This window comes from Psittacula echo (assembly GCF_963264785.1).
Source record: "Psittacula echo genome assembly, chromosome: Z".
NCBI lineage: Eukaryota > Metazoa > Chordata > Aves > Psittaciformes > Psittacidae > Psittacula > Psittacula echo.
In genome coordinates this window covers 16,854,448-16,880,411 of record NC_137742.1, presented here as the reverse complement: position 1 = coordinate 16,880,411, position 25,964 = coordinate 16,854,448, and the positions used below count along the sequence as shown (strand labels likewise).

Below are 25,964 nucleotides of genomic sequence, written 5' to 3'. Positions count from 1 at the left end.
GCCAAAAGAGGCTCTTCCAAACTGGCCGTCCTTCTTGATGACACAAAAAGGCAAAGAGTAGAGCAACTTGAGTCCTCCTTGCTTTTCAGAACCAACATGGTTTCCAAATACAGATCTGCATATAGAGATATACGTATATGTAGGTATCTCCTGTATATGGAGATATACCTACATCTCTATAGGCAGAATATGTATATTTGTATATATCGCCAGGCACGCTAGCCTCTGCCAGGTGATACATGAATAAAATGTTGTTCCAAGAATGGGAAGAAGTGTGTCCGGTTTATGTGTGAAAAGCTTCAATTCAGTTAGTTGCTAGGTTTACCCCCAAAAAACTCAGCGTCCTTCTGTGATGTCTATTTCTTTTCACCTTGTACATTCTAATCATTGATTCAACTTTGAAAGTACTGTTTTAGTAGGCATTTCTAAAATAATGAATTCTGTCATTTTTACATTGACTTACATGTGTGGTAGTGAGACAACATACAGCATTATTTAAAAGTGTGAATAAGAGAGAAGATAAAAAATTACTGGTCCAGGGTCTCTTTCTGTAGAGCAGCTATATATTCGCCCACTTCAAAGAAAAGGTGAAAGTAAATAGGTTGTTTTGGAACCACATTAATTCAAGCTTTTTGGAACATTAATTCAAGCTTTTCTGTGTCTGGTGAGTGCATCGTATCTTGAAATAATAGGTTGCTGTGTTCTGTAGGAGAACAGTAGATTGCCGGCATAAAATTTAAAGTTCACAGACAACTGGAGGTTGACAGTTGGATTTCTCTTCTAAGCACCCACATATGAACTGTACAGAGACTGCAGTCATTAGGCTTGTGATTACTTGAGCTGTGCTGCTGCTGAAGGCGGGAGAGAGCTCAAGCTGGCTTTCCAAAGTCCCTTTAAGCTGAGCTAGGTGATAGTTACTATCAAAAGAGGTCATTACACTATGTCCCTGCAAACACACACCTACCTTGAGCTGCGTATTCTTCCTGTTTCTTGTCTGCATGTGTGAGCTGCATGACAGAGCTGTTTTCACCAAGAAGATACTCCTGGCAAGATCACTCTGGCTCTCTGTTCTCTTGCTCCTGGCTATGTAGTCCTGCCTTTCTTCCCTGATGCTCATTGGACACTTTGCTCCATCAGTTTAACTCATTGTTCAACAGCAGGTAACGTCTGATACTGTCCCAACTTTCGCAGGCTTTAGGAAGTTGGGTGGCATGGTTTAGTGTGGGGTGTCCCTGCCCATGGTGGGGGGGCTGGAACTAGATGATCTTAAGTTCCTTTCCAACCCTAAATATTCTATGATTCTATGAAACTGGATCAGCTCATGGAAGGGCACTGGCAGAGAGCACTGGAACTGGCACAGGTGAGACTAGTGGGCGCAGGAGTTCCCCACATAGAGTTGGTGTTCCTGCCATTTCTTTGAGTCCAACTGTGAATCCTCCAACTCCCACTCGAGCTGAGGTATTTTTCGAGCCTTATTAAAGGCATAAGCCTTCTGAAGCTTAATTTTGCAAGCAGCAGGTATAAGCAAGCATACATATTCATAGTAATTGCTCATTTGCACTGAGTTCTACAAAGTTGTTTCTACAGACATTATAAACCATAAAAGAACACCAGCACCCCTCTCTGACTTATCTTGTCCAACAGTTAAGGTGAAATTTCCATCAAGATGCCTTAATTAACACATATATTTGGTGTCTGAATGGGACCAAGATGCTCATGCTCAATGCAAGATACTACCAAGTTTTGTGAGAGTATGTGATTTGTGGATTGAACTGTACGTGTAGATCTTGAACTAGTGTGGCTTATATATTTGCAACCTCAGGCTGTTCTAGGCAAAGGTAAACTGGTCCGCTAAGTTAGTAACACATGCCTTGGCCAGTTCTGGGTACAGCATGTCCTATCTCCATCTACAGATTTAGGTTGTGTTTCTATTTTTAACAGTATACATATCAATCAGTGAAAACACTGATCTCATTAGGCATTGCTTCTATTCCAAGCACAGCTGCATTTTACTTTATTTAATGAGAAATACTTGATGTCTCCTAGTAAAATATCTATTTTCCATTAAAAAAAGAAACAAACAACTTATGTGCAATAAAACACACTGTGTCAGGACAAATCAAAGACAATACATTTATTAAACTTTGAGAAAAACAAACAAAACACTGACATAAGGGAAGTTAAATAGAAACTGAAAGATACATCTTCTGACCGGCGTATAATGGCTTGTGTGACCAGTAAGTACCAAAATGACATTCTGAGTTTGACTGAGGTATTTAACTATTTTTGGCAATAGAAACAGAGTAAGAAACTTCTTCCAAACACACACATAGGCATTACTTGCATTAGTGTCTATCATCTATGAAATTTTATATGAAACTAAATAATGTAGCTGTTAGAAAAATATAGCAGCAAATTAGCAGACTAATGCACATTTACCATAAAGTTTGTGCTAAACTTAAAAACCCCACCCAATGGTTGGGCCCAGTCCTGTAGCGGTTGGTCACAAAGAGAGCATGAGTGAGTTCAGTGGGAGACATCATGAGCAAGACCTGCATATGCTGCACTTCATACACTTCTGTTAGGGTTAGGGAAAGGAAATCAACGTCCTTATTTACTGTCTAGTAAGAACCCTACTACGATGAAGACACGGCCTAGGAAGGCAACTTTTGAAGCAGTAATAGCTCATTGCAAAGCTCCATTAAGTTCTTTATAAACACAAGAACAAAGGGAGTTTTCCCACTGAGTTTCAGTTTTCTCTCCTGTCCTTCTGCAAGTCTGCCTAACGCTGTCAGAGAAGATGCAGTTAGGCTGCAAAAACAAACATTTTTGAACAATACTGTATTCAATCCCCTTGTTCCACTGAAGTATTTTAATCCTGCTGTATCTTTAAAAATGAACTGCTGGCTAAGTCCTGAAGTCCTTATTTTATTTTTTTAATCAAGTCTTTATGTGGCACAAACTAGTAAGTGTAGTGATACCTTTGGCTGTAGTAGGGGTTCACAAGTTGCTGAAATGTGAAGAGGTTATGCTGCTAAGTTGCTGGAGCTTATTTATGTATTCTCAAAAATTTTCAGTGAAAATACAGTTGCACACTGTTTAATGCTGTGGTCGACAAGATTTTGCTTATAAAAAGGTATATTAGTAGCATTAATCAGAATCTGATGAAGAACAGAATAATCTGCCAACTTTTTGTGTATTTTAAAGTTTTCCACAAAACTTTAAATTGAATGTGTATTTCCATCTTAGTTATAATAAAGTAATAGAATCAGTTACTTTGTTTCTACAATATTTCAAAATTTCTCTACAGAATTCTTTGGAGGTATAAAATGGCTCTGTAAAAATCTTTTTTTTTTCTTTTTTTTTTTTTTTTTTTGCTGCAAAAGAAGCTTTTATAAAACAGAAAACTCCTTAAGATTGCAGCAGCTGCATTCCTTAGATGGGCTATCATAATTGGATTACGGTGTGTAGTGTAATAGAAAGCATTTGTTTTATGACTAAAATATTAAAATATATTTTATTAATTTATATAAATCAAAATAGATGTGTTATTTATTCAAGCTACTTTTGTGTTTTTCACCTGTATGTTCAGTTCCCAATTACTGATACAAAGATCTCCGCCAACAGCATGGTTTTTACTAAGTTCTTAGACTTTAAACCACCTGAATTTTAGCTTTATCAAAATGCATGATTTACTGTACATCAAACATAGTGATTTCAATGTTTAGTATCACAAAAATCAACACCCACAAGAACAAGACAGTCACTGCTAGTAAAACAGTCTCAAGACAAATTCACAGATGATATTTACAGAGCACAATAGGAATATTTTGATGACTATTTTATGTTGCAACATTTCAGGTAAAATTATAAGAACGACGAGAAACTTTTAGACTTCATTTTGGTTTCAGCACAGAAGCCCGAGCTGACTCTCTGCTGTGAAATACTGCGCACATCTAGTTGAAGAAGAGTTACGGCATGATTTTGTTCAGCTGGTCTGTGCTCACATAGCCACAAGACATGTTGAATTCCTTTTCTGGCACAGGCAGTGCAGTTGCATTGAGCACAAGGCCTTGTGGAGAGTGAACGATATGAATAGATGTATAGTCTGGGACAGGCAGCTCTGAACTTGGGTTTTCTGCTGCTGAAGCTCCAAGATTTACACCAGTAGTGGTAAGGCTCTCTGTGGTGAAGTAAGCATCCTCATTATAGCTTTGCTCCTGAACACGTGGCTCATCCTCTTCCTGGGAAGTCACGGCAATACATTTTTTCACATCTGCCTCACAGAAGTAGGTATTGTCCATGGTGAAGTTTTGTTCTGTGCAGCCTTCACACTGTGCTCTCCCCATCTTGTATTTCTGGCCTGGTGAAAGTACAACTCTGCCTGCTGGAGTAATATCACTCACTTGAGCGTAAAAGTCAGTACTTGTCAGTGAATTCTGGTTACTTAGCTGGATATGGACCGATGGACTAGCTGAATCAATGCTGTCTGCAAAAGGTGACCATGGCAGGCTATTTTCGGACTGGGCACTCATATGCAGATGTCCAGTGTCTGTGTCGGCAAGGCTTGCAAATGACTCATCTTTTCTATCAAGGCACAAGAGATCATCTTCTTTTTCAGTTACCTTTTTGAACTGATCAGTATCAGAGACGCCATCACATGTGTCGCTTGCACTGAAGTCTGTCTCTGGAATATCTGGTTCACAACAACTGGCCCGTCCGGAATCATCATCCTTTGCTCCCAAGCAACTGTGTGATTTCAGATGATCTTCACTCAGGAGCCTATCAGTATCTGAGGCTCTGTTCTTTTCATCAGGGTCTTCTATGTCCAACTCAATAAACTCAACCCACAAGTCGTCATTGTAAAGCTGTGTCTTGTAGTTGCCATGGCTGGCTAAGATGGAGTTCACTTCATCTAGCTTTCCTTTCTACAAAGCAAGAAAAAAATTAGTATTATAAAGGAAATAGTAAAAATGCTTATGCTTTTTATGATGATAACTTAAGGAAAGGTAACTGCAGCTGATGTAATAATTGCAAGGGTTTTTTTTATTATTTAATGAAAACAAGTTCTGTGGCAACTCCTCCCATAACTTTTTCCTACAAAAAAAATTGTTCTGCCTGAGGTAACAATTGTCACCTGCTGCCACTACAATGATCTCCATTGTAGACTTCAGAGCACAATATTACCTTCAAGAGGTCTGGGTCAATCCCTTTAATCTTTGGAACTGGCACAGGAGGAAAAATAAGCATTTTCAACCTGGAAAAAATAAATGACAGCTTTTAATTGACAGAGGTCCTTTTTGAGAAAGTTAGAGAAAGACAGCTTTATATCTGCATTTATACTGAATTTCTTCAAAACTGACATGTTTGCAGATTCAATTTCAAATAGTCCTAAGGAAAAGAATGACTGTTTTATCTCATTGCAAATAAGAAACCATGTTTTCTGCAACCTTCTTTGTTGAAAACACATACATTTATGTGAGAATCCATTTTGTAGTCCAGTCTTTGATATTTTAATGTTTCATAGGAAGACAGCAAACTCCTAGAGCTCTGCCAATAGTTTCCGTTTTCACATAATTTTGAGGGGAACCTGATACTCACTGTGCAGACTGACTCTGCCAATTATTTTTTCAGTGACGTAGTATATTGTTGCATAAACCAAATAAATTTAAACAAGGGGTTAGAAAAAGAGAGTTGGGAGAAAAGAGTGAATTACCTTAGAAATAATATATAAAACAGAAACACAACTGCAAAACTTTAAGCTAGTATTTTGCCATCTTTATAACATTTCTGTTTTCTGAATTATTAGCATAACAAGTAATATATAATAATGATAGGGTTTTATCCTTGGGGAGCAAGGACTAGTAACCTGCTTATGCATTTGCGTACTGTGGAAATACATATTGTCCTAACTCTTCATGAAGTGAATTTCTAATTCTCTGAGGGAAAAAAAAAAGCCCAAATGGAAGGATGATTTTCCATTAAATAATAATCCAACACTAGCAAGTCATGCCTATCTCCTCCATTTTACCTCTCTGCTTCTTTTGCAAACTGATAAACAGTAGTTCCTAAAAGGAAAATTCAACAGTCTCTTTATAGTGGATTACTAGCTTATATTAGAAAGTAAGCTGTGGGAATGGTAGATCCAAATCCAAGTTTTAGTTTTGCTGCATTGTTAGTGACCTTGGCAAGGTCCAGAGAGGATCAGAAAAGTCTTAAAAGAGTGCTAGAGAGGAATTTGGACAGGTTCTGCATAACTATGGCAGATTCACATTCCCCATCTGTTTCTGTTTTTGGCAGACCCTTGAAGGTCTGCCCAGCAAGCCTCAATGAGAGCCAGAAATCCAGTAATTTTTCACCTAATTCCTGGAGGCACTGTGCTAGCTGTGCACTGGCTGGGCTCTCGGGGTATCAGTTGAAGACTTGCACTTACAGTTGAATCCACAAACCAGCTATTCTGACAGGACTGGGTACTGCTTCTAATGAAACAGACACAGGATTTTATCACTTGCTGCCTGGAGAAATCAGTCAGGAGGGAGAAATAGGCTCTGCTCCCTTCTTAGCTTTGCATAATTCAAGCCTGCGTCTCAAATCTAAAAGAGGATGACCTAACTCTACGGCATCTGTTCTACAGAGCCTTGTTCAGATCTTGTGAGATCTGAATTGAGGAAAATATGAATTAATATCTTTTGAGGTACAGGAGGAAACTGAACCTGAGTATTTTCCATGATGGGAAACCCACACAGCCCACTCATCTGCAGAAGACATTGCCACTCCCACCACCATGTGCACCAGTTTGAAGGAAAGGGTGCAGGCCCACAGGTCCAGAAAAACTTTTGACGTGAAGCGTCCTTAGTGGAGGAAAGCCTTCTCCAGCAGACGTGATTAGCATGGTATGTATTAATAAACCCTGATCACAGACATGCTTCAGCCCTCACGATCTCTGTGACACACTGTAAGCTCAGTGTGCTGACCTTAGTGAGCTCCTGGTCCCATGTGCTGGTTGTTCTTATTCTATTCTGACACATCAAGATTTTGTCATGCATTGTATCAGAAGCCTTGGTCTTAACTCTGGGACTGGGATGCCTTTGCAGGGAGCGGCTTCCTGAAATGAAGCTCTGCTGAAGCATAGTGCTGCTTGCCTGAATTATTTTTAGCTGCTCCAATTGTACCGTATTGTTTTCTCTTCAATGACTTGTCCTGATGCTGGTATGTGCAGACCACCTTAGTGTTAATTTTTGAAGTGTATATACAAGACCACTGACAAGAAGAATGTATGCACTGGGACTTGACCATGGTGTTGCTCCATAGTCTGGGACAGTCCTGGGATGACATCCAAGCTGAATTATTCAGCCAAAACCTATCCCTGAACACACTTATTACAGGATGAATTAACTTTGAGACCATTTTGTAATTTTTACATATGTGACATTGTTTCATTTTTATAAATGATACAATTTAGTAATTTTCATAAATGACACAATCCTGTGCTTTTATTTTATTCCTTTGATTTTGTAGAAGCTGCAGTCTATCCACAGAGACCAAATATTCCCTATGCCTCAAGCTCTTCTCCTATGCTCAATGAAGAAATAGAGATTAGTAGAATAGTCTAGGAACAAAAAAGAAATATATAGACATACGTTTGTGTGAAACTTTTGAATAGTATGTGGACAAAATAGTATTTACAAAACTTGAATGGGCTAAAAAACCAATCCCCTTCAAAGCCTAAGTAAATTAACTACATAAATGCTGTAGAAGAAAATGTTCTGTAACCCAGAAAGCAGATGTCAATGGTAATCAGATTCCCACCACTTAAGGCCCAGAATGTATATATACCAGCATCCATGTAGTTTAGGAGAGTGGACTACAATGCTCAAAATAGCTTCTAGTCCCCCAGATTTGAAACAACTGAAGCCTCCTATTTTTCAGGCTACAAGTACATAAATTCTGACAAATAAAACCTCTCTACCTTGGTTGTTTAGACAGCAGGATCAAGATCACTGTTATGGCCAGCCCACATGTTCCAAAGATAACAACTAAGAACCATGGAAATTCAATTTCTGAAACAACAGAACAAAATCATGTTAGCAGGAATTTACATCTCTGTTGCACCTTTTATCTCAACCTCCTCTTTCACCACTTGACGATTCCAAAGTGGTAAAAACTGATAGGAGAACTTTTGGTCACTTAATTGTGAAAAATCTGATTTAAGAAGAAATAAAAATGCCATTTTGATCTTAACAGTTTCCATACTGCACTTGAGAGTCCACTCAAACTCCTTGCAAAACCAGAATGAGATTTTAAATATAAACAAGATCTTAGTACAGACAATATATGTAGCAAAACCACCATGAAGAACATTCTGCCTGCTTGGAACATGCAATCCTGTTGGCATATAATGCTGCAGACCATGTTAGTGCTTGTTCGCCCAAGCTGAGAGAACATTATTAATAGCCTACTGAATCATAGGGAAACTACTGTTTTCTCACAGAAACTAAAATGTCTAAAATATGGTTATGTCAAAAAGCATACTACTCCTCCTTATAAAGGCTGAACATGAATTATGTTATGAACTACCAAGTAAAAAAATACAGATTTCTCCTTTTATTTACCTTGCAGGTGGTTACAAAGAGTTTAAGTCATTGAGAAATCCAGTCTGGTAGGTATGAAGAACAATGCTGATAAATTAAGTATTTTATCTTTTAAAACACTGGCAATTCCAAGATACTTAAGCTGACACTGTAGAATACAATGTATAGAGAAATTTATTCTGGCTGTAGACTTAGATTCTTCTCATTTGTTTCCAATTTTAAATTTTCCATTAACATTTCACTTGGTTTTTGGGGCCAAAGAATACTGGACAGAAAGCTTTAGAATTGTATACATGAACATTAATATATGTAATTTTTTGGGAAAAAAATTAAATAAAATTTAGGTACCAGTTTTATACCTGTGCTCCCAGCTCAGATTTTGACTGGACATGTTTTCAGGCATGAGTAAAATCCTATCTGCATGTGTCTCTGTTAGACAGGTCCCTATCTTAATGGAGAACCATTAACACCTTGCCATGTGAGACCTGTGAACGGCCAGCTGCTTCAAAAGGTCAGAATACTGCATTTAACTACTTTAAATTTTTAATACATAGAAAATTTAAACTTTAATTATGTGTCCCTAAAGGTGATATACAAACCAAGTAAGAATAAAGTTTCAACCAAATTACATCACTGTTGCTGTGTGAGATGGATGGATATGGACCAACTTGCAGAATCTGGGTTGTAGAAACTGAAGAAAACTGCGCTTGTTTGATGGTCTTAGATTTTCATAGTATTTTAATTTTGTTCATACGAAAACCGTGACAACTTAATGCAGCTGGGGTTAATAAAATAATGCCACATGTCCAGAACATTAGCTGTTCAGATACATTAGGAATGATAACTCGTAATAAGAAGAGTTAAAAAAGGGGACTCTAAAGAGATTTATAAAGATAAGGCTTACGAATGGTTTTATTTAACACCTTGACTAATACCCTGGAAAATGAAATGAAGCAGCTTGTTAAAATAATTTGCTGAAGACCTCATATTTTAATTAATTAATTTAGTTACTCAGACCTGAGAATGCTTTATGAAAAGGCACCATCTCACTCTTTTAAAAGAAAAAAATGTGGTGCTCAATGGCTGCTTCTTCTGTGTTGAAGAGCACTTTAAAAACAAGTGCAAGACAGAAATAAAAATCAGAAAAACACTGTCTTTGATAGCATTGGTCAGATCAGAAAAGCACAACATTCTGGTAACAAACTTAGTCAGGAGTACAGCACTTAATTAGAAGTGACTGCTCTCTTCACTATCAGAGTACTTGTTTTAAATGAAGTATGAGATTTAGCTGCAAGATGTGCAACAACAGTTATTATTTCTGATACTTAAAGCCATCTTTATTTTTGCTCTCTGATGAGCTGTGAAACAGTCTTGCTGAGTTTACTTGTGAACTTGGACATTCTCAATCTCGCCAAATGATTTTCACATAATAGGCTGAATTATCAACCTATTCAAGCATACAACATCAACAGTAAGAAGAAAAGCAACACCACCAGAAAGACAAAAGGACAGCACTGTTGTAAGAACAGTTGCAGCACTTCGCTTATTTACCTTCAGCACATTGAACAAGTTCAAGGCCTGTTTGAGAAAAAGATACGAAAAGGATTTCACTGAACTCCCCAAATTTTTCAGAGGTACGCTGTCTTGATCGGACTCGTATCTCATAATCTCTTCCAATCTTCAAAGAATACAGTGGAACCATTGTTGAGAGCCTGGGTTCTAACTGTAAAAAACCAAGTTTGAGTTTTATTATTAGAGAAGTTTTATTTGTTTGAGTTGTACTGTCAATTTTTCACTGCTTCCTCACCTCATAAATAACCATTTGAAGGTGTTTTTGCTACTTTGAACTGTACGTATATTACAAGAAGAGTTCAGAGAAAATTCATACCCTTTACTTTTGACTTACTAGCCATCAGACTTTGCTTTGATTCAGGGGACCATGAGTGGAAAATCCAAGCTCCCTGTAAATACTGAAGAAAGCAAGCAGCCCCCACTTAGTTACTTGCCCTTAGTAGTTGGTGTGAACCTCTCTCACTTACCAAGTTGTAAATCCCTTTTACTGTTGTAATACAACACTACTGACTTCACAATGCCAAGATCATGGTTAAAATAACATGGGAGTCTTAAAACTAGTGCAATCTCAACTACTGAACTAAAGAAGAATGATTGAAAGGCCTTCTAATCAGATGTACTGCATCTTACAAATGTGTTCATTTGGGAACACTGCCTAGCTCCCAGAAACTTCAAATATAAATAAAATGTGATAATGGAAACTCTGTGAGAGTTTCTGGCATCCAATTGTCAGTTTTAAGACTTCTATATTAAGTATTAACTGCAACATACTTAGACACTGCCACATATCAAACTATACAGGAAGTTACATTAGAGGTCTTATTTTGTGAAACCTCTCTTCTTCTATTACTCCTCTGATAACGTGTATTTTAGCTCCAACAGCCAAGCAAATATATGTAAAAATAAATGTGCTTAAAATAGAAATGCATGTGGCAGATGTTATATTCTACTTTTACTTCTGAATCAAGGATGATACTGGTGAAACTTGTCATAGGCTGAGAATTAAAAATGTTTCATATTTCGTGCTATGAAGCCCCAAAGAAATGGTACAAAACCTAAAGTTTTACAGGTAGTTTTTTGTGTTTAATTTGTTTCTTTTTCTCTCTTTTCTTTTTTTTTTTTTTTTTTTTTTTCCCTGAGACCATTAGTGGGGGTTCTTAGGGATGCTGGACAATACAAAATTTTATGTACCCCAAATAATGGCAGCACTTTGAAAAAGCAGTATGCAAGCTAATTTAGAGCCCCGAAGAATATGAGGTAAAACTATTGTAGCTGCTTATCTGGAATTGCAAGTGTTGCTAAAGAACAGATGATTGATTAATGGGCAGGATGTCCTTAGACCATCAATGAACTTGCAAAACTTCATGTAAGACACCTGGACGAAATAAGCTGCACAGACTGGGGAAGGTTCCCCATGAACTGAATCATTAATGGTGTCTGTCATATGGATTAAATCAACTAAAAGCCGTATGAGAGAGACATGCTAAAAGATAACTGATAACTAATAAAAATGCATGACCGCAAATAGCAAACTCATTTAAAGTATGTGAAGGGGAGCCTGGAACCAGACCGCTGGGTTGCTGGACTTAATGCAGGCTGTTCAGTCAGTGTGCATGGCTTGTGATAGCTGTACTGAAGAAATGTGTGACAAACCTGATACCAAGCTGAGCTGCGTGCCTGCCCTGCTTGTGTGAGACTAGCCCTGCAAGAGGGTGTTTAAGGCAGACTGCAGCACAGCTTTTTGCCACTAGTCACCTGGAGCCCCTGGGATGCTGACAGTGCCCACTGGGATGGGAGCATGAGAGGCAGAGGCTGACCTAGGCATGACATGCAACACAGCAGCCAAAGGTAATGGCTTTCATCAGTTTTAACAGAAAAATGTGGAAAACTGGGAGATGAGCACTACCACAGAAAGGTTCAGAAGTACCCTGGGTAGGTAGATCTTCTTATCACTATAACTTAGTGTTACAATACTTTACTTTCAATTCATAAGTTATTTTCAATTAGTAAATAGATTGAAAGATATGAATGCTATAAATGAAAAATCAAACAGGGACATTCCAAAACATCTAAAAGAACTGCAATCAACTCTCAGTGATTATGAGGCTTAGTACAATTTTAAGTACTATAATTTTTATCAGTTATATGTACAAAGCATTATGGTGTCTTTAAGCAAAGATTATAATTTCTGTGAAAAACTAGTAATAAGAGTATAACTGGACATCTCTTTGCTGTTTCAATTCTCATTGCAGAAGATATTTGTAGCAAAAAGTGCAGAGTTGAGTGAGTTCTGGTATTGTCTTATGCCAGGCCAAGTTTTTGTTCAGAAATTTCTTTTGGGCTCTGATAGTGTCTAAGGCAATTATGCCATGTTTATGCTTTTAAACTGAAAGGCACAATAACGTACAATATATACAGCTGCAGCATAACCTAATCTACAGTACTATTCTTCTTGAGGCAAGTACAGTACTCAGCAATTCATTATCTGTTTTCTGAAAGAAAAACACTGAACTTCAAACCTTCGCTCTCCTGAGAAGAGCTATTCTCAAGGCATGCTGGAATTATTGATGGTACAGGAGCAAGAACAAAGCTTTATTAGGGTATTTATGCAACTGATACCTAAAGCCTTATAAAAAAGTAAAAAGTGTGCATTTTTTAAGAGGTATTCCATATTACCACTTGCTTTTGTAAATCCTATAAATATTCTGCAGATTTTGAAGTTCTTAAGGAGTATTGATTTGCTGCCTAAACTTAACTGATTTTATAGGGTTTAAAATACAGAGGCGATAGAGTAAGTGAAGCTTAAACCAGTATATAGAGAAATTCAGACAAGTATTAGGAAAAAGTTATAGACATTATAGGCAATTTGGCTGCAGACTTGCTAAGAAGGAATAGTTGGCACAGAAAGTGCTAACATCGAGATGGATCAGAAATAAGGAGATGTCCAAGGTCTTTCAGAGATGAATGCAAGCAAACCAGTTTATGTTTCAACTGGTAAATTTACCTTTTGTAGATTATGACAAATTCATAACAGTATTATCTGCCTGCCTTCTGTCAGTTAGCTCATATTGCTAAAAAAGCAAAGGAAGGGCTCTGTTCTGAAATGATGTACTTATTGCATTGAACTGGTATTCAGGAAGAATTATCCATGTGCAAATATGCCATGACACTCTGGCGCATGGCCTGAAATTGCTGGGTGCAATTTCTTCCCCATATAGAAAAACTGACTATATAAAAAGCAAAGAGATTTTCAAAAAGAAAACTGAAAAGATTTGGGGTATATACATTTTATATTTTCATGGACTATCTATATAGTCAGAAATTTCCCATTGGTATCTGGTATGAAATCTGTTTATCTGATCCATGTTGCTTTATTTTTATTTGATTATTGCATTAAATTTTAAATTATAACCCAAAGCTTTTTTTTTTTTTTTTTTTTTTTTTAATCTACCTAAATGATCATTATAAATACTAGAACTTTACAGGTATCCCAAAGAATCTGGACTGACATGGTGACATTTTCCAAGCAAAATATTCCTGTTCCAACTACTAAAATTACCAAGCACAGTTTCAAACAACTGAGATTCAGAAAAAACAATTTATCAAAAAACTTGTAGATATCTGACTATTGCTACTATAATTTCTAATCCGACACAGGGATTTCAGGGTTTGTTGTTATTATCCTGTATGCCAACTATCTTGACACATGAAGTTATAATTTTTGCTAGAAAACTTCAGAGGAACATGGGTCTATTGTGTAAGACTTAAGGTTATCATCTAATTAGCAATTACAAAGCTTTTGACTTTTCATAGTAGTACAGAAGTGTTAGGGACAGAACGAGCCTTCACTGTACTAGGACTATTGCATAATAAATATTTGCTTCATACCTCCTTCCATTTTGTCTCATTAACTTCTTTGTACTGCAATTCATACTCCAGAGTAATCCATCCTTTCTGAACATCTGCAGTTGGCGGTGGATCCCATCTTACCTGGATATCCCCATGGATCCCAGTCTGACTAGTATTTAGCAGAGTCCAGTTAAGGTGGACAGGGGGATCAGGTAGTACTGTTTAAACAGAGTATTTGGAATAAAACAGCCAGTTTTCAACGTGAAATGATCATTTTACTATAAACTGTTAAATGATTCCAAGACTAAAAAAGCATGCTAAGCATGTATTTGCTGATTAAAATCTAAAGCTATGAGTCAATGACAAGTCACTACAGGTTTGATAACAAGAAGGCACCCTGCTACTGGTGGTAGAGTCGCTCTGCATAAATCATACTTTAGTGACTAATAAAGAAGACTAAGAATGTTAGGCCACATTTCCTAATAGCAGCTTATAAAACACTAAGACATAAACAATTCTTCATAAAAATTTAAATTTAGGGTTCTCACTAGAAATAAAAACAGTAATTGGAGTAACACAGTAAGATAAATTAAATATTTAGTAACTAATATAGATGTACACTTGCATCTGAAAAATTAATCTAAATTTGCTCAACTGAAGAGAGCAGTGGGTATTCTAGTCATGTGCAGGAACAAATCAATTGCAAATACGTACACCACCGCTCTGAAAAAGCAGTAACATTTGTAAAGTGCCAGCCAGTTACAATTCATATTGCAATAAATATAAATTCTAGCTTATACATGCTAAACATCCTGATTCTGTAGATTAGTGTTGATTCAGGAACAAAAACCTGTTTAGCTCCAGAACTTTGCAGAATCAAGATTTTCATGCTACCCTTGCTCAAACTGAAGAAGGGTATGTAGCATCCTTTAGAAATGGCTCAGAGTGACAACAAACGCAAGCTCCTATGCGCACATTTGAGAGATCACTGGTGTTCAGAAAGAGAAACCATGTATTTGCTTTTATCGTTTCAGCTTTCTTCTGATTTGGGCAGTATTTTCTGGGGTGGGTCACCTTACATTTGTTAAAAACTCAAATCCCTTCCTAGATGTATTTTTTAGAAACTAACCTTTCTGCAATGGAAAATTTAAATTAAATAATATAAAAGCTTACAGCATCACACCTATTGCAATATAAAAATATAAAGGTGAAATGCATAATGGAATTATACCTATTTCATCAACGCTGAAACATTTTTCATCAAATACTTCATCTTTATTGGCAAGCTTAACACAATACGGTATCCAAATAGAGGTGTAGGATGTGTTGAAATAACAGCTATTTTCTCCTGCAGTGATATAATCAGGGCATTCTTTCCAGTCTTCATCATTCCTAGAATGACAACAAAAATGTAACACATGTGAAAGCGGGACTTTGAGATCTTACAAAACACAAATTATAGATGTCACAAGACACATTGTTTATAACTCGCAACTTCCACGGAAGTGAGAAAAACACATCAATATTGATTATAGTTTACAATGAAACCAAACCACTATGTAAGCAACTTGCATAAATGTGTTTAGGTTCTCATGTGCTGTAAGTGGCACTTCTCTGCTTTGGATGCTGCTTCCAAAAAACAGTCAGAAAGCGTATCTTGCAGATACCAAAGGTATAAGCAGTGGCATGAACTCTCAGACTGAGAAAAACTGCTACTTGCGTAGGGTCATTTTAATGCAGCCAAGCTGAAACTACTCAGCAGGTCCAAAACCAAAAATGTCTTCAGATAAAGCAAAATGGGAATGACCAAATTGTTAGAAATAAGTCTATAGGAAAAGTGACAGATATTTATTCAGTATTTCTAAAGTCACTTTAGAAAAACAGATCTAGTAGGAAACAGATCTGCTGTTGCTGTTCTTTACCTTGATACTATCAGCTGAAATACAGACTTAACAGGAACCTTCTAAAACTTCAGTCTTGGTTTGTTAAAATATACTGTAAATGCCTTTTCTTATCAAGAGCAATTGAAGCTGTACAGGAGGAGGATTAAGCTAAATCAATTATGCCAAGTGCAGCCTTCAGTAGTGGAGTGAGTGCTTAAGGAGTAAAAAGGCAGATGCTACATAAATTGAGTAAGAAGCATTTCTGCCAGTAAGCACCGATCCTGTGCTTAGCTGATGAGACCAGACACTTTTTTTAAAGGGAATGCTCTGCAGAATCAGGACTTAGTAACGGTGTAAGTGGTTAGATACTATGGCTTGTGTTGAGTAGGAGACTGGGTTAGGTGACAGACTTCAGTCCTGAGCCTTAAATGTTGCTCACACATTGAAATGTAAATACTTTTAATGTGGATTCTCTATTCACATCTTTCATTGCACTAGCCTAATTTCTAGTACAAAGATGAAATATGTGGTCTGCTCAGTGTACGTGGTACTGCTCTATCATGGAGTTTAGTTAATTTTTGAAGTCTGAACCCTCATAGTACATGCACTGACAACAGTCAGCTAAACATCTGCATTTAAATAGTGGTTCTGACTTGGATCTTTATTATCTCTCAGAGATTCCAGAAAAGTAAGAAGGTCATCCTTGCCTTTAGGCTTAAGTCTGCCATGCAAACTTATCATAACTAGTAGTCTGTGCCTGTAGATACAACAGCCTGAAACTCTCCCATTAGAGGGAACAAAAACTTACATCCTGCTATTTCTGTAAACAAAAAGCCTGTTTTCCTAAATAGCCATTATTGGTAACATCAATGTCCTCTCTCAGTTTAATCATTATAACAACCTGAAAATTGCAAGAACTTAAGTAGAATGTGGATCAGAGTTGAACAGAGCTCAATGAAAGACAATCCCCAGTCTCAAAGCACCCTTTTCACCTGGACCTACACACATAGACTTTAACCCCGGCAACTGATCAATAGGAGCTTTAAAAAGCTTTAATAAAAATTTGGAATGGGCTTGTATTGAAACTCCATTTCTGTGCACAGATACAACAAATTTCACAGTCCTACATCAGGCTGATGAGGAATAAACTGAAGCTCCCTATTAAAATCTCAATTCCCAAAGCCATACAGTGTTCAGTTTTGGATTCTGCAACCTGGACCTAAGTGTAGTAAGATCATGCTCGTAATTATCTTCCAAGTAATGCTTGTTGCCACAAATAATTTCATACTTAACAACAAATTTTGACATTGAAAAATATGCACTTAAAACACAGCTTAATGCCCTTAGAAAAGTATGGCTCATGTCATAGCAAAAAATTAACAGCAATGAGCTAACAAGCATAGCAAAATGTATGACTTCTCTCTCTTTTTCTCCTTCTTTTGTTGTTTCCATATCATTACCTTTTCATGTACAACAGTTGTATTGTTCCTGGAGCAGTGAGGTTATAAAAGCTGCCATCAGTCCAATAACATGAAAATGTCTCCAGTTCAGGTGATCTGCACTTGCTGATTTGTGGCCACTGCGAAAGGTCTGTCAGGAAAAACGGCAGGGGACAGAAGCAGACACATTAAACAAATCCGTAAGCCTGACTAACATGTTGTTAAAATTAAACTCAGCATTTTTTATGAATAATTAACATTTTTTCCAAATTTTATACGTACAGTGAGTCGGGACTTAAATTCTTCTTACATTCATATATGTAAATGACTATACCTGTAGGAAGCCATATTTGAAAGATGGGGCAAGCTCTTTATTGTGCAGTGTAGAAGTGTTAGTATCACAACCTGACACACAGCATGGCGATCTGCCAACCCCATCGCTGTAGTTGAATGGAATAGCATAGACTATTTCAAACGAAAGGGACCTGCAACGATCATCTAGTCCAGCTGCCTGACAGCTTCTGGTTAAAGCCTTTGTTAACGGCATTTTCCATAGGCCTCTTAACACTGACAGGCCTGGGGCGTCAACCACCTCTCTAGGAAGTTTGACCATCCTCTTGGTAAAGAAATGCTTCCTGATGTCCAGTCTGAACCTCCCCTGTACAGCTTTGAACAATTCCCATGCATCCTGTCCCTGGATACCAAGGAGCAGGGCTCAGCACCTCCCTCTCCACTTTGCCTCCTCAGAAAGCTGTAAGAGATCAAGGAGGTCACCCCTCAGCCTCCTTCTCTCCAAACTAGGCAAGCCCAGAGCCACTGGCCACTCCTCACAGGACGTTCCTTCCAGCCCTGTCACCAGCTCTGCTGCCTCCTCTGGATACATTCAAGGACCTACACATCCTTCTCAAATGGTGGGGCCCAGCACTGCCCACAGTGCTCCAGGGGAGGCTGCACCAACACTGAACACTGTGGCAGAATCACCTCTGTTGATCAGCTGGTGATGCTGTGTCTGATTAGTTCAGTACAGATAAACCTGAATTAGCCCTGCACTTGATTTAACTGTAGTACTGCAGAGTTTGGCATTAGACTAACCACAGCTTAGTATTTACACAGCTGAGCAGTTTGCAGTGTGTCTACTCATTAGAGTAGCTACCTTGAACTGAGTTTAGATTTGTGTATATGACATTGTGTAGATACAACCTTGCTCTGAGTGTGACAAGGGAAGCTCTAAGCGTGTGCTTGTTCTGCCACATGTCACTTCTATATTCACAATTCCTGTTTGTCAGAACTGCAGTGATGGAGAGCCATGAAGTGACTGATGCTATTTGGCATCACATGCATAGAAGATGAGATAGAGATCACGTGCACAGAGATAGATGATAGATGAGATAGAGATCACATACATACAAGTGTCAACCCTGTCGTGGTTTAAACAATTTTCTGGCTCTATTTGGTTATATTTTGATAATATTTGTACCACCCAAGTCATGGAAGGTGGATGCAGGGACTGTAAGAATGAAGACCCTAGGCCTATTGTAGGAGAGGATCTAGTTCGAGACCATCTTAAAAACCTAAAAGCCCACAAGTCCATGGGACCTGATGAAATCCATCCGTGGGTCCTGAAGGAGCTGGCGAATGAAGTTGCTAAGCCACTGGCCATCATATTTGGAAAATCATGGCAGTCAGGTGAAGTTCCCAACAACTGGAAAAAGGGAAATGTAACCCCCATTTTCAAGAAGGGGAAAATGGATGACCCAGGGAATTACAGACCAGTCAGTCTCACCTCCGTGCCTGGCAAAATCTTGGAGCAGATTCTCCTGGAAGGCATGCTAAGGCACAATGAAAACAAGGAGGTGCTTGGTGACAGCCAGCATGGCTTCACTAAGGGGAAATCCTGCCTGACCAATTTGGTGGCCTTCTATGATGGGGCTACGAAACTGACGGACGTGGTGGAGCAGTTGACGTCATCTATCTGGACTTGTGCAAAGAGTTTGACACTGTCCCACACGACATCCTTGTCTCTAAATTGGAGAGACATCAATTTGATGGGTGGACCACTCGGTGGATAAAGATCTGGCTGGATGGCTGCACACAAAGAGTTGTGGTCAATGGCTCCATGTCCAGCTGGAGATCAGTAACGAGTGGCATCCCTCAGGGATCGGTGTTGGAACAGGTCTTGCTCAACATCTTTGTCAGTGACATGGACAGTGGGATTGAGTGCGCCCTCAGCAAGTTTGCCGATGACACCAAGCTGTGTGGTTCGGTTGATACACTGGAGGGAAGGGATGCCATATAGAGGGACCTTGACACGCTTGTGAGGTGGGCTGATGCCAACCTGATGAAGTTTAACCGTGCCAAGTGCAAGGTCCTACACCTGGGCTGGAGCAATCCCAGGCACAGCTACAGGTTGGGCAGAGAAGAGATTCAGAGCAGCCCTGCAGAGAAGGACTTGGGGGTGTTGGTTGATGAGAAGATGAACATGAGCTGGCTTCAGTGTGCGCTTGCAGCTCACAAAGCCAACCGTATCCTGGGCTGCATCAAAAGGAGCGTGACCAGCAGGTCGAAGGAGGTGATCCTGCCCCTCTACTCTGCTCTCAAGAGACCTCACTTGGAGCATTGTGTGCAGTTCTGGTGTCCTCAACATAAAAAGATCATGGAACTGTTGGAACAAAGTCCAGAGGAGGGCCACGAGGACAATCAGGGGACTGGAGCACCTCCCACATGAAGATAGGCTGAGAAAGTTGGGGCTGTTCAGCCTGGAGAAGAGAAGGCTGCGTGGAGACCTCATAGCAGCCTTCCAGTATCTGAAGGGGGCCTACAAGGATGCTGGGGAGGGACTATTCATCAGGGACTGTAGTGACAGGACAGGGGTTAACGGGTTCAAACTTAAACAGGGGAAGTTTAGATTGGATATAAGGGAGAAATTCTTTACTGAGAGGGTGGTGAGGCACTGGAATGGGTTGTCCACGGAAGTTGTGAATGCTCCATCCTTGGTGGTGTTCAAGGCCAGGTTGGATGAGGCCTTGGGTGGCATGGTTTAGTGTGGGGTGTCCCTGCCCATGGCAGGGGGGTTGGAACTAGATGATCTTAATTTCCTTTCCAACCCTAACTATTCTATGATTCTATATTTGGTTCAAAATATTTACACTCAGAGTTGGAAAAAGTATTAAGGTTCAGACATCCACACCAGAGGCTTCCTCCTACACGTAAGGATTTTGTAGCCTTCCTGCATGTCAAGTCCTTTATTTACAGCTCAGACAGACACAGCCACTCCACACCAGAGCAATCTGCATTTCTTGCGCTAAGTGGTTGAAATGGTGTGCTTTAAATTATACGCTCCCAAGCATCCAAAAATATATGAATATTAGGAATTTCTGTTTTGCTCATCCCATATTATTGCCTCATTTCACACTTTGGACATTTCACAAGGCCTGAACATACACGTTAATAACAGATTTCATGAGTTGGGCGGCAGCTTATATCCCTCACCTCCACCCCCAAAGCCTTAAGAATACTTCTTGCCAACCTAAAATAACTGATATTTGCTTGGAAAGATTTAAACAGTAATTTTCTTTCTCTTTCTTAGCCAGCATGTTCCACTTCACTGAACTTTAAATAAATTTTTGGAATTGAAACAAATTTTGAAATGAAGTGTTGCAGCAAATTGAAAATATTACAGTTCTTTTTCAGAAAATATTGTGACAATTTTTACAATTACATGTGATTTTGTTTGGTATGGAATTCAGTATTTAACAGCTTTGGCCTAAATCCCAAAATGCTTTTGACTGACCTGGATTTGAGCTTTTACACATTTTTAAGTCATTTATTAAACAGTTTTCATGTGATAGATATCTTTGTTAAAACCAGAACGTGACCATGAAATTACAAACTGTCATGACATACATCCAAAATAAAACAGAATAAAAGATTCAAGAACAGTATTATAACTTTTAAAATATGTTCAGCTTTCAAACTTAAAGTTTTTTTTCTGTTTAATTGAAAACAAAATCATTGTTTAAAAACAAAACAAAGGAAAATAAACTAATTTTTGTGCCTTTACTTTGAGAACATAAGTAAAATTGCCTCAACTGCATAATACCTATAATCAACAAAAGAGGAGTCTCTCCCTTTTTCTATAAATAGATAGGGTGCAAATAAGTACATGTCACAGCTTTTCCTGTTTCTATCCTCAGCTACATGCATCAAGAACAAATATAGCTATTTTTACTGAAACAGGTTAAGTATTTAAGAAAATGATACACTGGAAAACCATCCTAAATTAGAATATTTCTGTTGATGCCTGCACCATATTATAGCTAGAACGTAAAATATGTAAAGCCCATGAAGACCATGTCCTCATCTCCAGGGATCAATAATGTTACACTGTCACTTTTTTATACAATGAAATGAACTGAATAGAATAAAACTTCTCTTACATTTTGAGAGGTTCAGCAGGATCTCAGACATAAGCTCTACAATGTCTTAATACTGAATTCTGTTGAATTCATCAGCTTCATACTCAAGTTAGGGACTGCAAGATGTACAAACGCTTCTAGGAAAATGAATCATAACACAGCCAGAAGTGGCATCAGTTACAATGGGGAGGATTAGCAATGCATACAGTATACAGATCAAGACTTGTTCTCTTACACTTTAAATTCAGAGGAATGTATCTCTTTTCCACTTCCTCATGACAGGACTTTTCCTTGTCTCACAAGTATTCCTTCAACAGGCACAAGAGTTTCTGAGCAGGAAGCAGTTTGCCTGGGATTCAAATACTCTTGGTCTACTGTTTTTTTATATGTATTCATATATATTTAGGACAAGTTGCATTTGTAAGAAAAATTATCTTCTGATGGCTTGTTTCCATGTCAAGTTTCTACCCTCCAAAACATCAGGCTTTTGTGACTGACTGGAGAAACCTTTTGTCATATTGACTTATGTAACACTTGGCACTTTTGGGATAGATCTCCTGAATTCCTTGTTTCTCATCCAAGTAAATTACCAACATTGTACAGGACTCTGTGTGAGCTCCATCTCCTGAGCAAACTGTGCCAGAATGTGATAAATGAACACAATAGCACACAGCTAGAATGCATTCAGACATAAAGGCAGCAGGGTACGGAAAGTAAAGGCTGTCAAACTGAGATTTTAAATAGGCTAGAAAAACAAAACAAAACATGGATACACAATTGCTCTTTTCCTACCTGATCCAATAAGTTCTGGTCAAATTGTCATGAATAAGACCACTCATTTTAATCAAGATAATAGCTTTGCAGAATATACAGATTCAGTAGTAGAACACATGGGAAAACCTGTGGTTTTAGCTGTGACTACAATGAAGGATTGGTACTGTTGTGGTTTAAGCCCAGCTGGCAACTAAGCACCATGCAGCTGCACACTCACTCCCCCCCTGACTGTGGTGGGATGGGGAGGAGAACTGGAAAAAGGTAAAACCCGTGGGTTGAGAAAAGAACAGCTTAATAATGAAATAAATTAAGACATAATAATAATAGCAACAATAATGACAATAATAATGAAAAAGAGTGAGAGGAATAAACCCTAAGAAAAACAGGTGACTCACAATACAATTGCTCACCACCCACTGACCCACGTCAAGCTTGTACCCAAGCAGTCATCAGTGGCTTCTGGCCAGCTACCCCCCAGTTTATATACTGGGCTTGACGTGCTGTACTATCTCTTCGGCTACTTTGTGTCAGCTGTCCTGGCTGTGCTCCTTCTTGGCTTTACTCAACATTTTTTTCATAATAAATGCAAAACAAAGCACTGTACTGTACCAGCTACTAGGAAGAAAATCAACTCTATCTCAGCTGAAACCAGGACAAGTAGAAAGGTTCCTAGTCCTGCGCCTCAGTTTGGCTGGAAGTAAATGTTCAGCTGCCCCAACTGTGCTGCAAAAGAGTAAAATCTCTTCACATTCTGCTCTCATTATGTTATGACCACAGATTAGCCATGGTCTGAATACTTGCTCAGTCAGAAGAAACTTTGCCAAAACAGTAGCTAAGACAATAGTGCAGTTTACGGAAAGAATCAGCAACGCAGATGTGCCATCTCTTCTACTTACATTAATTTGTGGGTCACCAGACTGCAGTTTTCCATTTAGCATAGTTTCAATGCTATATATTCTTTATCGTTTTTTAAAAAAAGAATACGGTATTTAACTGTAGCTTACTGGAAGTTATATAGAGAGGGACTTCAAGACAAAAAAACCCCTATAATCTAGAGGTGTCAGAAGGCTAATTCCTGTAGAGATTAAGTTCCCTTAGTCTTTTTTTCTTAAAGTCCCTCTAGTAAAATTTAACTTCAGAGGGAGCTAGCCTTGAGTGTGGAAGAGTAAGGAACTGAAATTTATAACCAGGGTGTAACAAAATAGGTTATCATTATCTTGAGGAAAGTCCTACTGTCACCAAGGCTCTAGTACTTCTGCGGGAGCAATAGTGGAGCAGTATGCAAGTTGTACGGAAATGTCTATTACTATGGCACTTAGTTGAGACAATAATGAGTATATGAATGATCCCAAAATAATCAAGCTAACTAAACAGAAAATTAAAAAAGAGGATAATTTTTTTTCCTGAACAAAAGGCAGTACAAAGGCAGTACCAAAAAAAAGGCAGAATCAAAACAAAAGGTTTTGGTAATCGTAGAAGGTTTCTGTAGAATTATCAGTTATCATAATGTAGGATACCTATCAAACCTAGTGCAAACTTAAACTTACAGAAGAATAACATGTTCCAATGTGCAAATCAATGGCAAAATGACCTTTAGACAACAGTGTATACGCACTCTCAAAGCATACACAACTCATCATTCATACAGCATAATAGAAAAAGATGGAAATGGAAATGTAAGCAGGGTAATTAGCAACATTTAAAATGGGAAACAAAGACCTGGAATGTTATTTACTGTAGCTCATATTTGTACATTGAAAGTGAATGCTCCATCAACTAGGTTTTTCTCCTGAATTCACCAAGCTCAACAAATGTTAGGCAATTTACTTTAATAAGGGCAGGTGGATTTCTCTGGTACCAGGAAATTCTGAGTCTTTCAAGCTGCGCAGCAAAATGAACATTTGTTGTCAAGGGATGATATTTTGAATAGGTACATTCTAGTAGTAATAAATTATCAGACATCACATATACAGAGAGAGTGGGATGCAGTAAGTGGAGACAACAGCCAGGCCAATTCTTCATCATGCTGCTTGCTAGTCCAACTCTGCTTTTGCTCTAGGTACAACCTGTTCTTGGAGGGCCAACAGTAAAGTACTGGAAAAACTTGGGGAGAAGGAGGTATTTTTTTCTCACATCAGTACCAGAAAGTACTCAACAGAAACAAAGCAAAGTTTTGCAACTCTAAGACGCTATATGGGAGTCCAAAGTGAAGAGAAACGCTGCACAAGGGAATATTTTGACTATGGAGTAGGTCTAAATATTATAATACTTCTTGATAAATACAGGTGTTTTGCTAAGGAACATGAAAGAGGAGTATGTTGTCACCTGTGCGCTGAAGATTAATTTGATGACAGCTACCTTGAGCAATAATATGCGGGCATCCCCACTTAACAGATGGGGGTGTGCACAATGTTTTGGGGAAAGCCAGGAAGACTTTTTTAGCAAGTTTGCAACATAATCCATGAACAAAAGAATAAAAAAACAACCACGGAGCTTGGTAACACTGAATGAAGAGGCAATGGCTCTTCTATATCATGTTGCTCTCTTTCAGAACAAAATTCTCCCTTTTCTTTTTTTTTTCTGGTCGAGTGAGACTGATACAGTTAAAAAATAAAAACCTTGCCGAAGCAGAACTTTTCCACAGCATCAAAGCTCAGTGGCTACACTACTGGTTTCCCACACTTTCTGTGTCCACGGATCAGCCATCAATGTGGTTCATGGATGTGGTGTCCATAAGGGTATACACAAAAATAAGTAAGACTCAGGAGTAGGGTGAAAGCAACCATGCAGTATTGTTCAGTAGTATTGCCCATAAGACAGTACATGAATAAGCGAGGATGTGAATAAACATGCGCCATGTTCCATGGTCTTGTATGTGTGCTTCCAAATCATGCCTTCCCATGTGCAGTAGTGGAATCACATGATTTCTGTCACAGGCAAGCTGTATCAACTGGCCTGCCCTGATGTATAACATATAAAGAGGAGTAGAACTGGAGGTCACAGTATTTGTAAATGGAAGGCAGTTAATGTAACAACCCCATTTCCAATTATCTCTTAATTGCTTATATAGTTGTAACTCAAATTGAAATTACATTTTCAATAAAGTGTGTATGAAAATAATAATGAATAATGATTTTATCTGTTATGGCCATTGCTCTTCAGTACTGACTCACATTATGTAGTAGGGCATATGAGAAAATACAGAAGCACAAATGAGGTCCTGCAGGCAAACAGTATGTGCAATAAGCAAACATCACAAAGGTCTTCCATGCCCTTCTCATAGCAAACAAATACTACAGTACTGACAAACATATCCAGCAACCTTCTTTCTTCTGCACATGTACTAGCATTCCCAGTCTGAAGCCCAGTTCAAAGCTAACAGCTGCCTAAAAGCCAACCCACTGCTCACCACAGTGAAGCCTCTACGCAGTGGTGAAGGGA

General features: G+C 38.4%; 1 protein-coding gene across 1 annotated transcript in view; it reads right to left on the bottom strand.

Moving 5' to 3' along the window:
* Window positions 1-3,971: 3,971 nt before the first annotated feature.
* The window catches only part of GHR (growth hormone receptor), a gene marked incomplete at both ends in the record, with an annotated part of 77,895 nt that continues 55,902 nt past the window's right edge, over window positions 3,972-25,964 (bottom strand). The window contains 7 exons of the mRNA XM_080637660.1: window positions 3,972-4,928; window positions 5,188-5,257; window positions 7,970-8,060; window positions 10,143-10,314; window positions 14,052-14,230; window positions 15,244-15,404; window positions 17,356-17,485. Coding sequence (XP_080493786.1) covers window positions 3,972-4,928; window positions 5,188-5,257; window positions 7,970-8,060; window positions 10,143-10,314; window positions 14,052-14,230; window positions 15,244-15,404; window positions 17,356-17,485 — 1,760 coding nt within the window. The remainder of the gene's footprint in view (window positions 4,929-5,187; window positions 5,258-7,969; window positions 8,061-10,142; window positions 10,315-14,051; window positions 14,231-15,243; window positions 15,405-17,355; window positions 17,486-25,964) is intronic.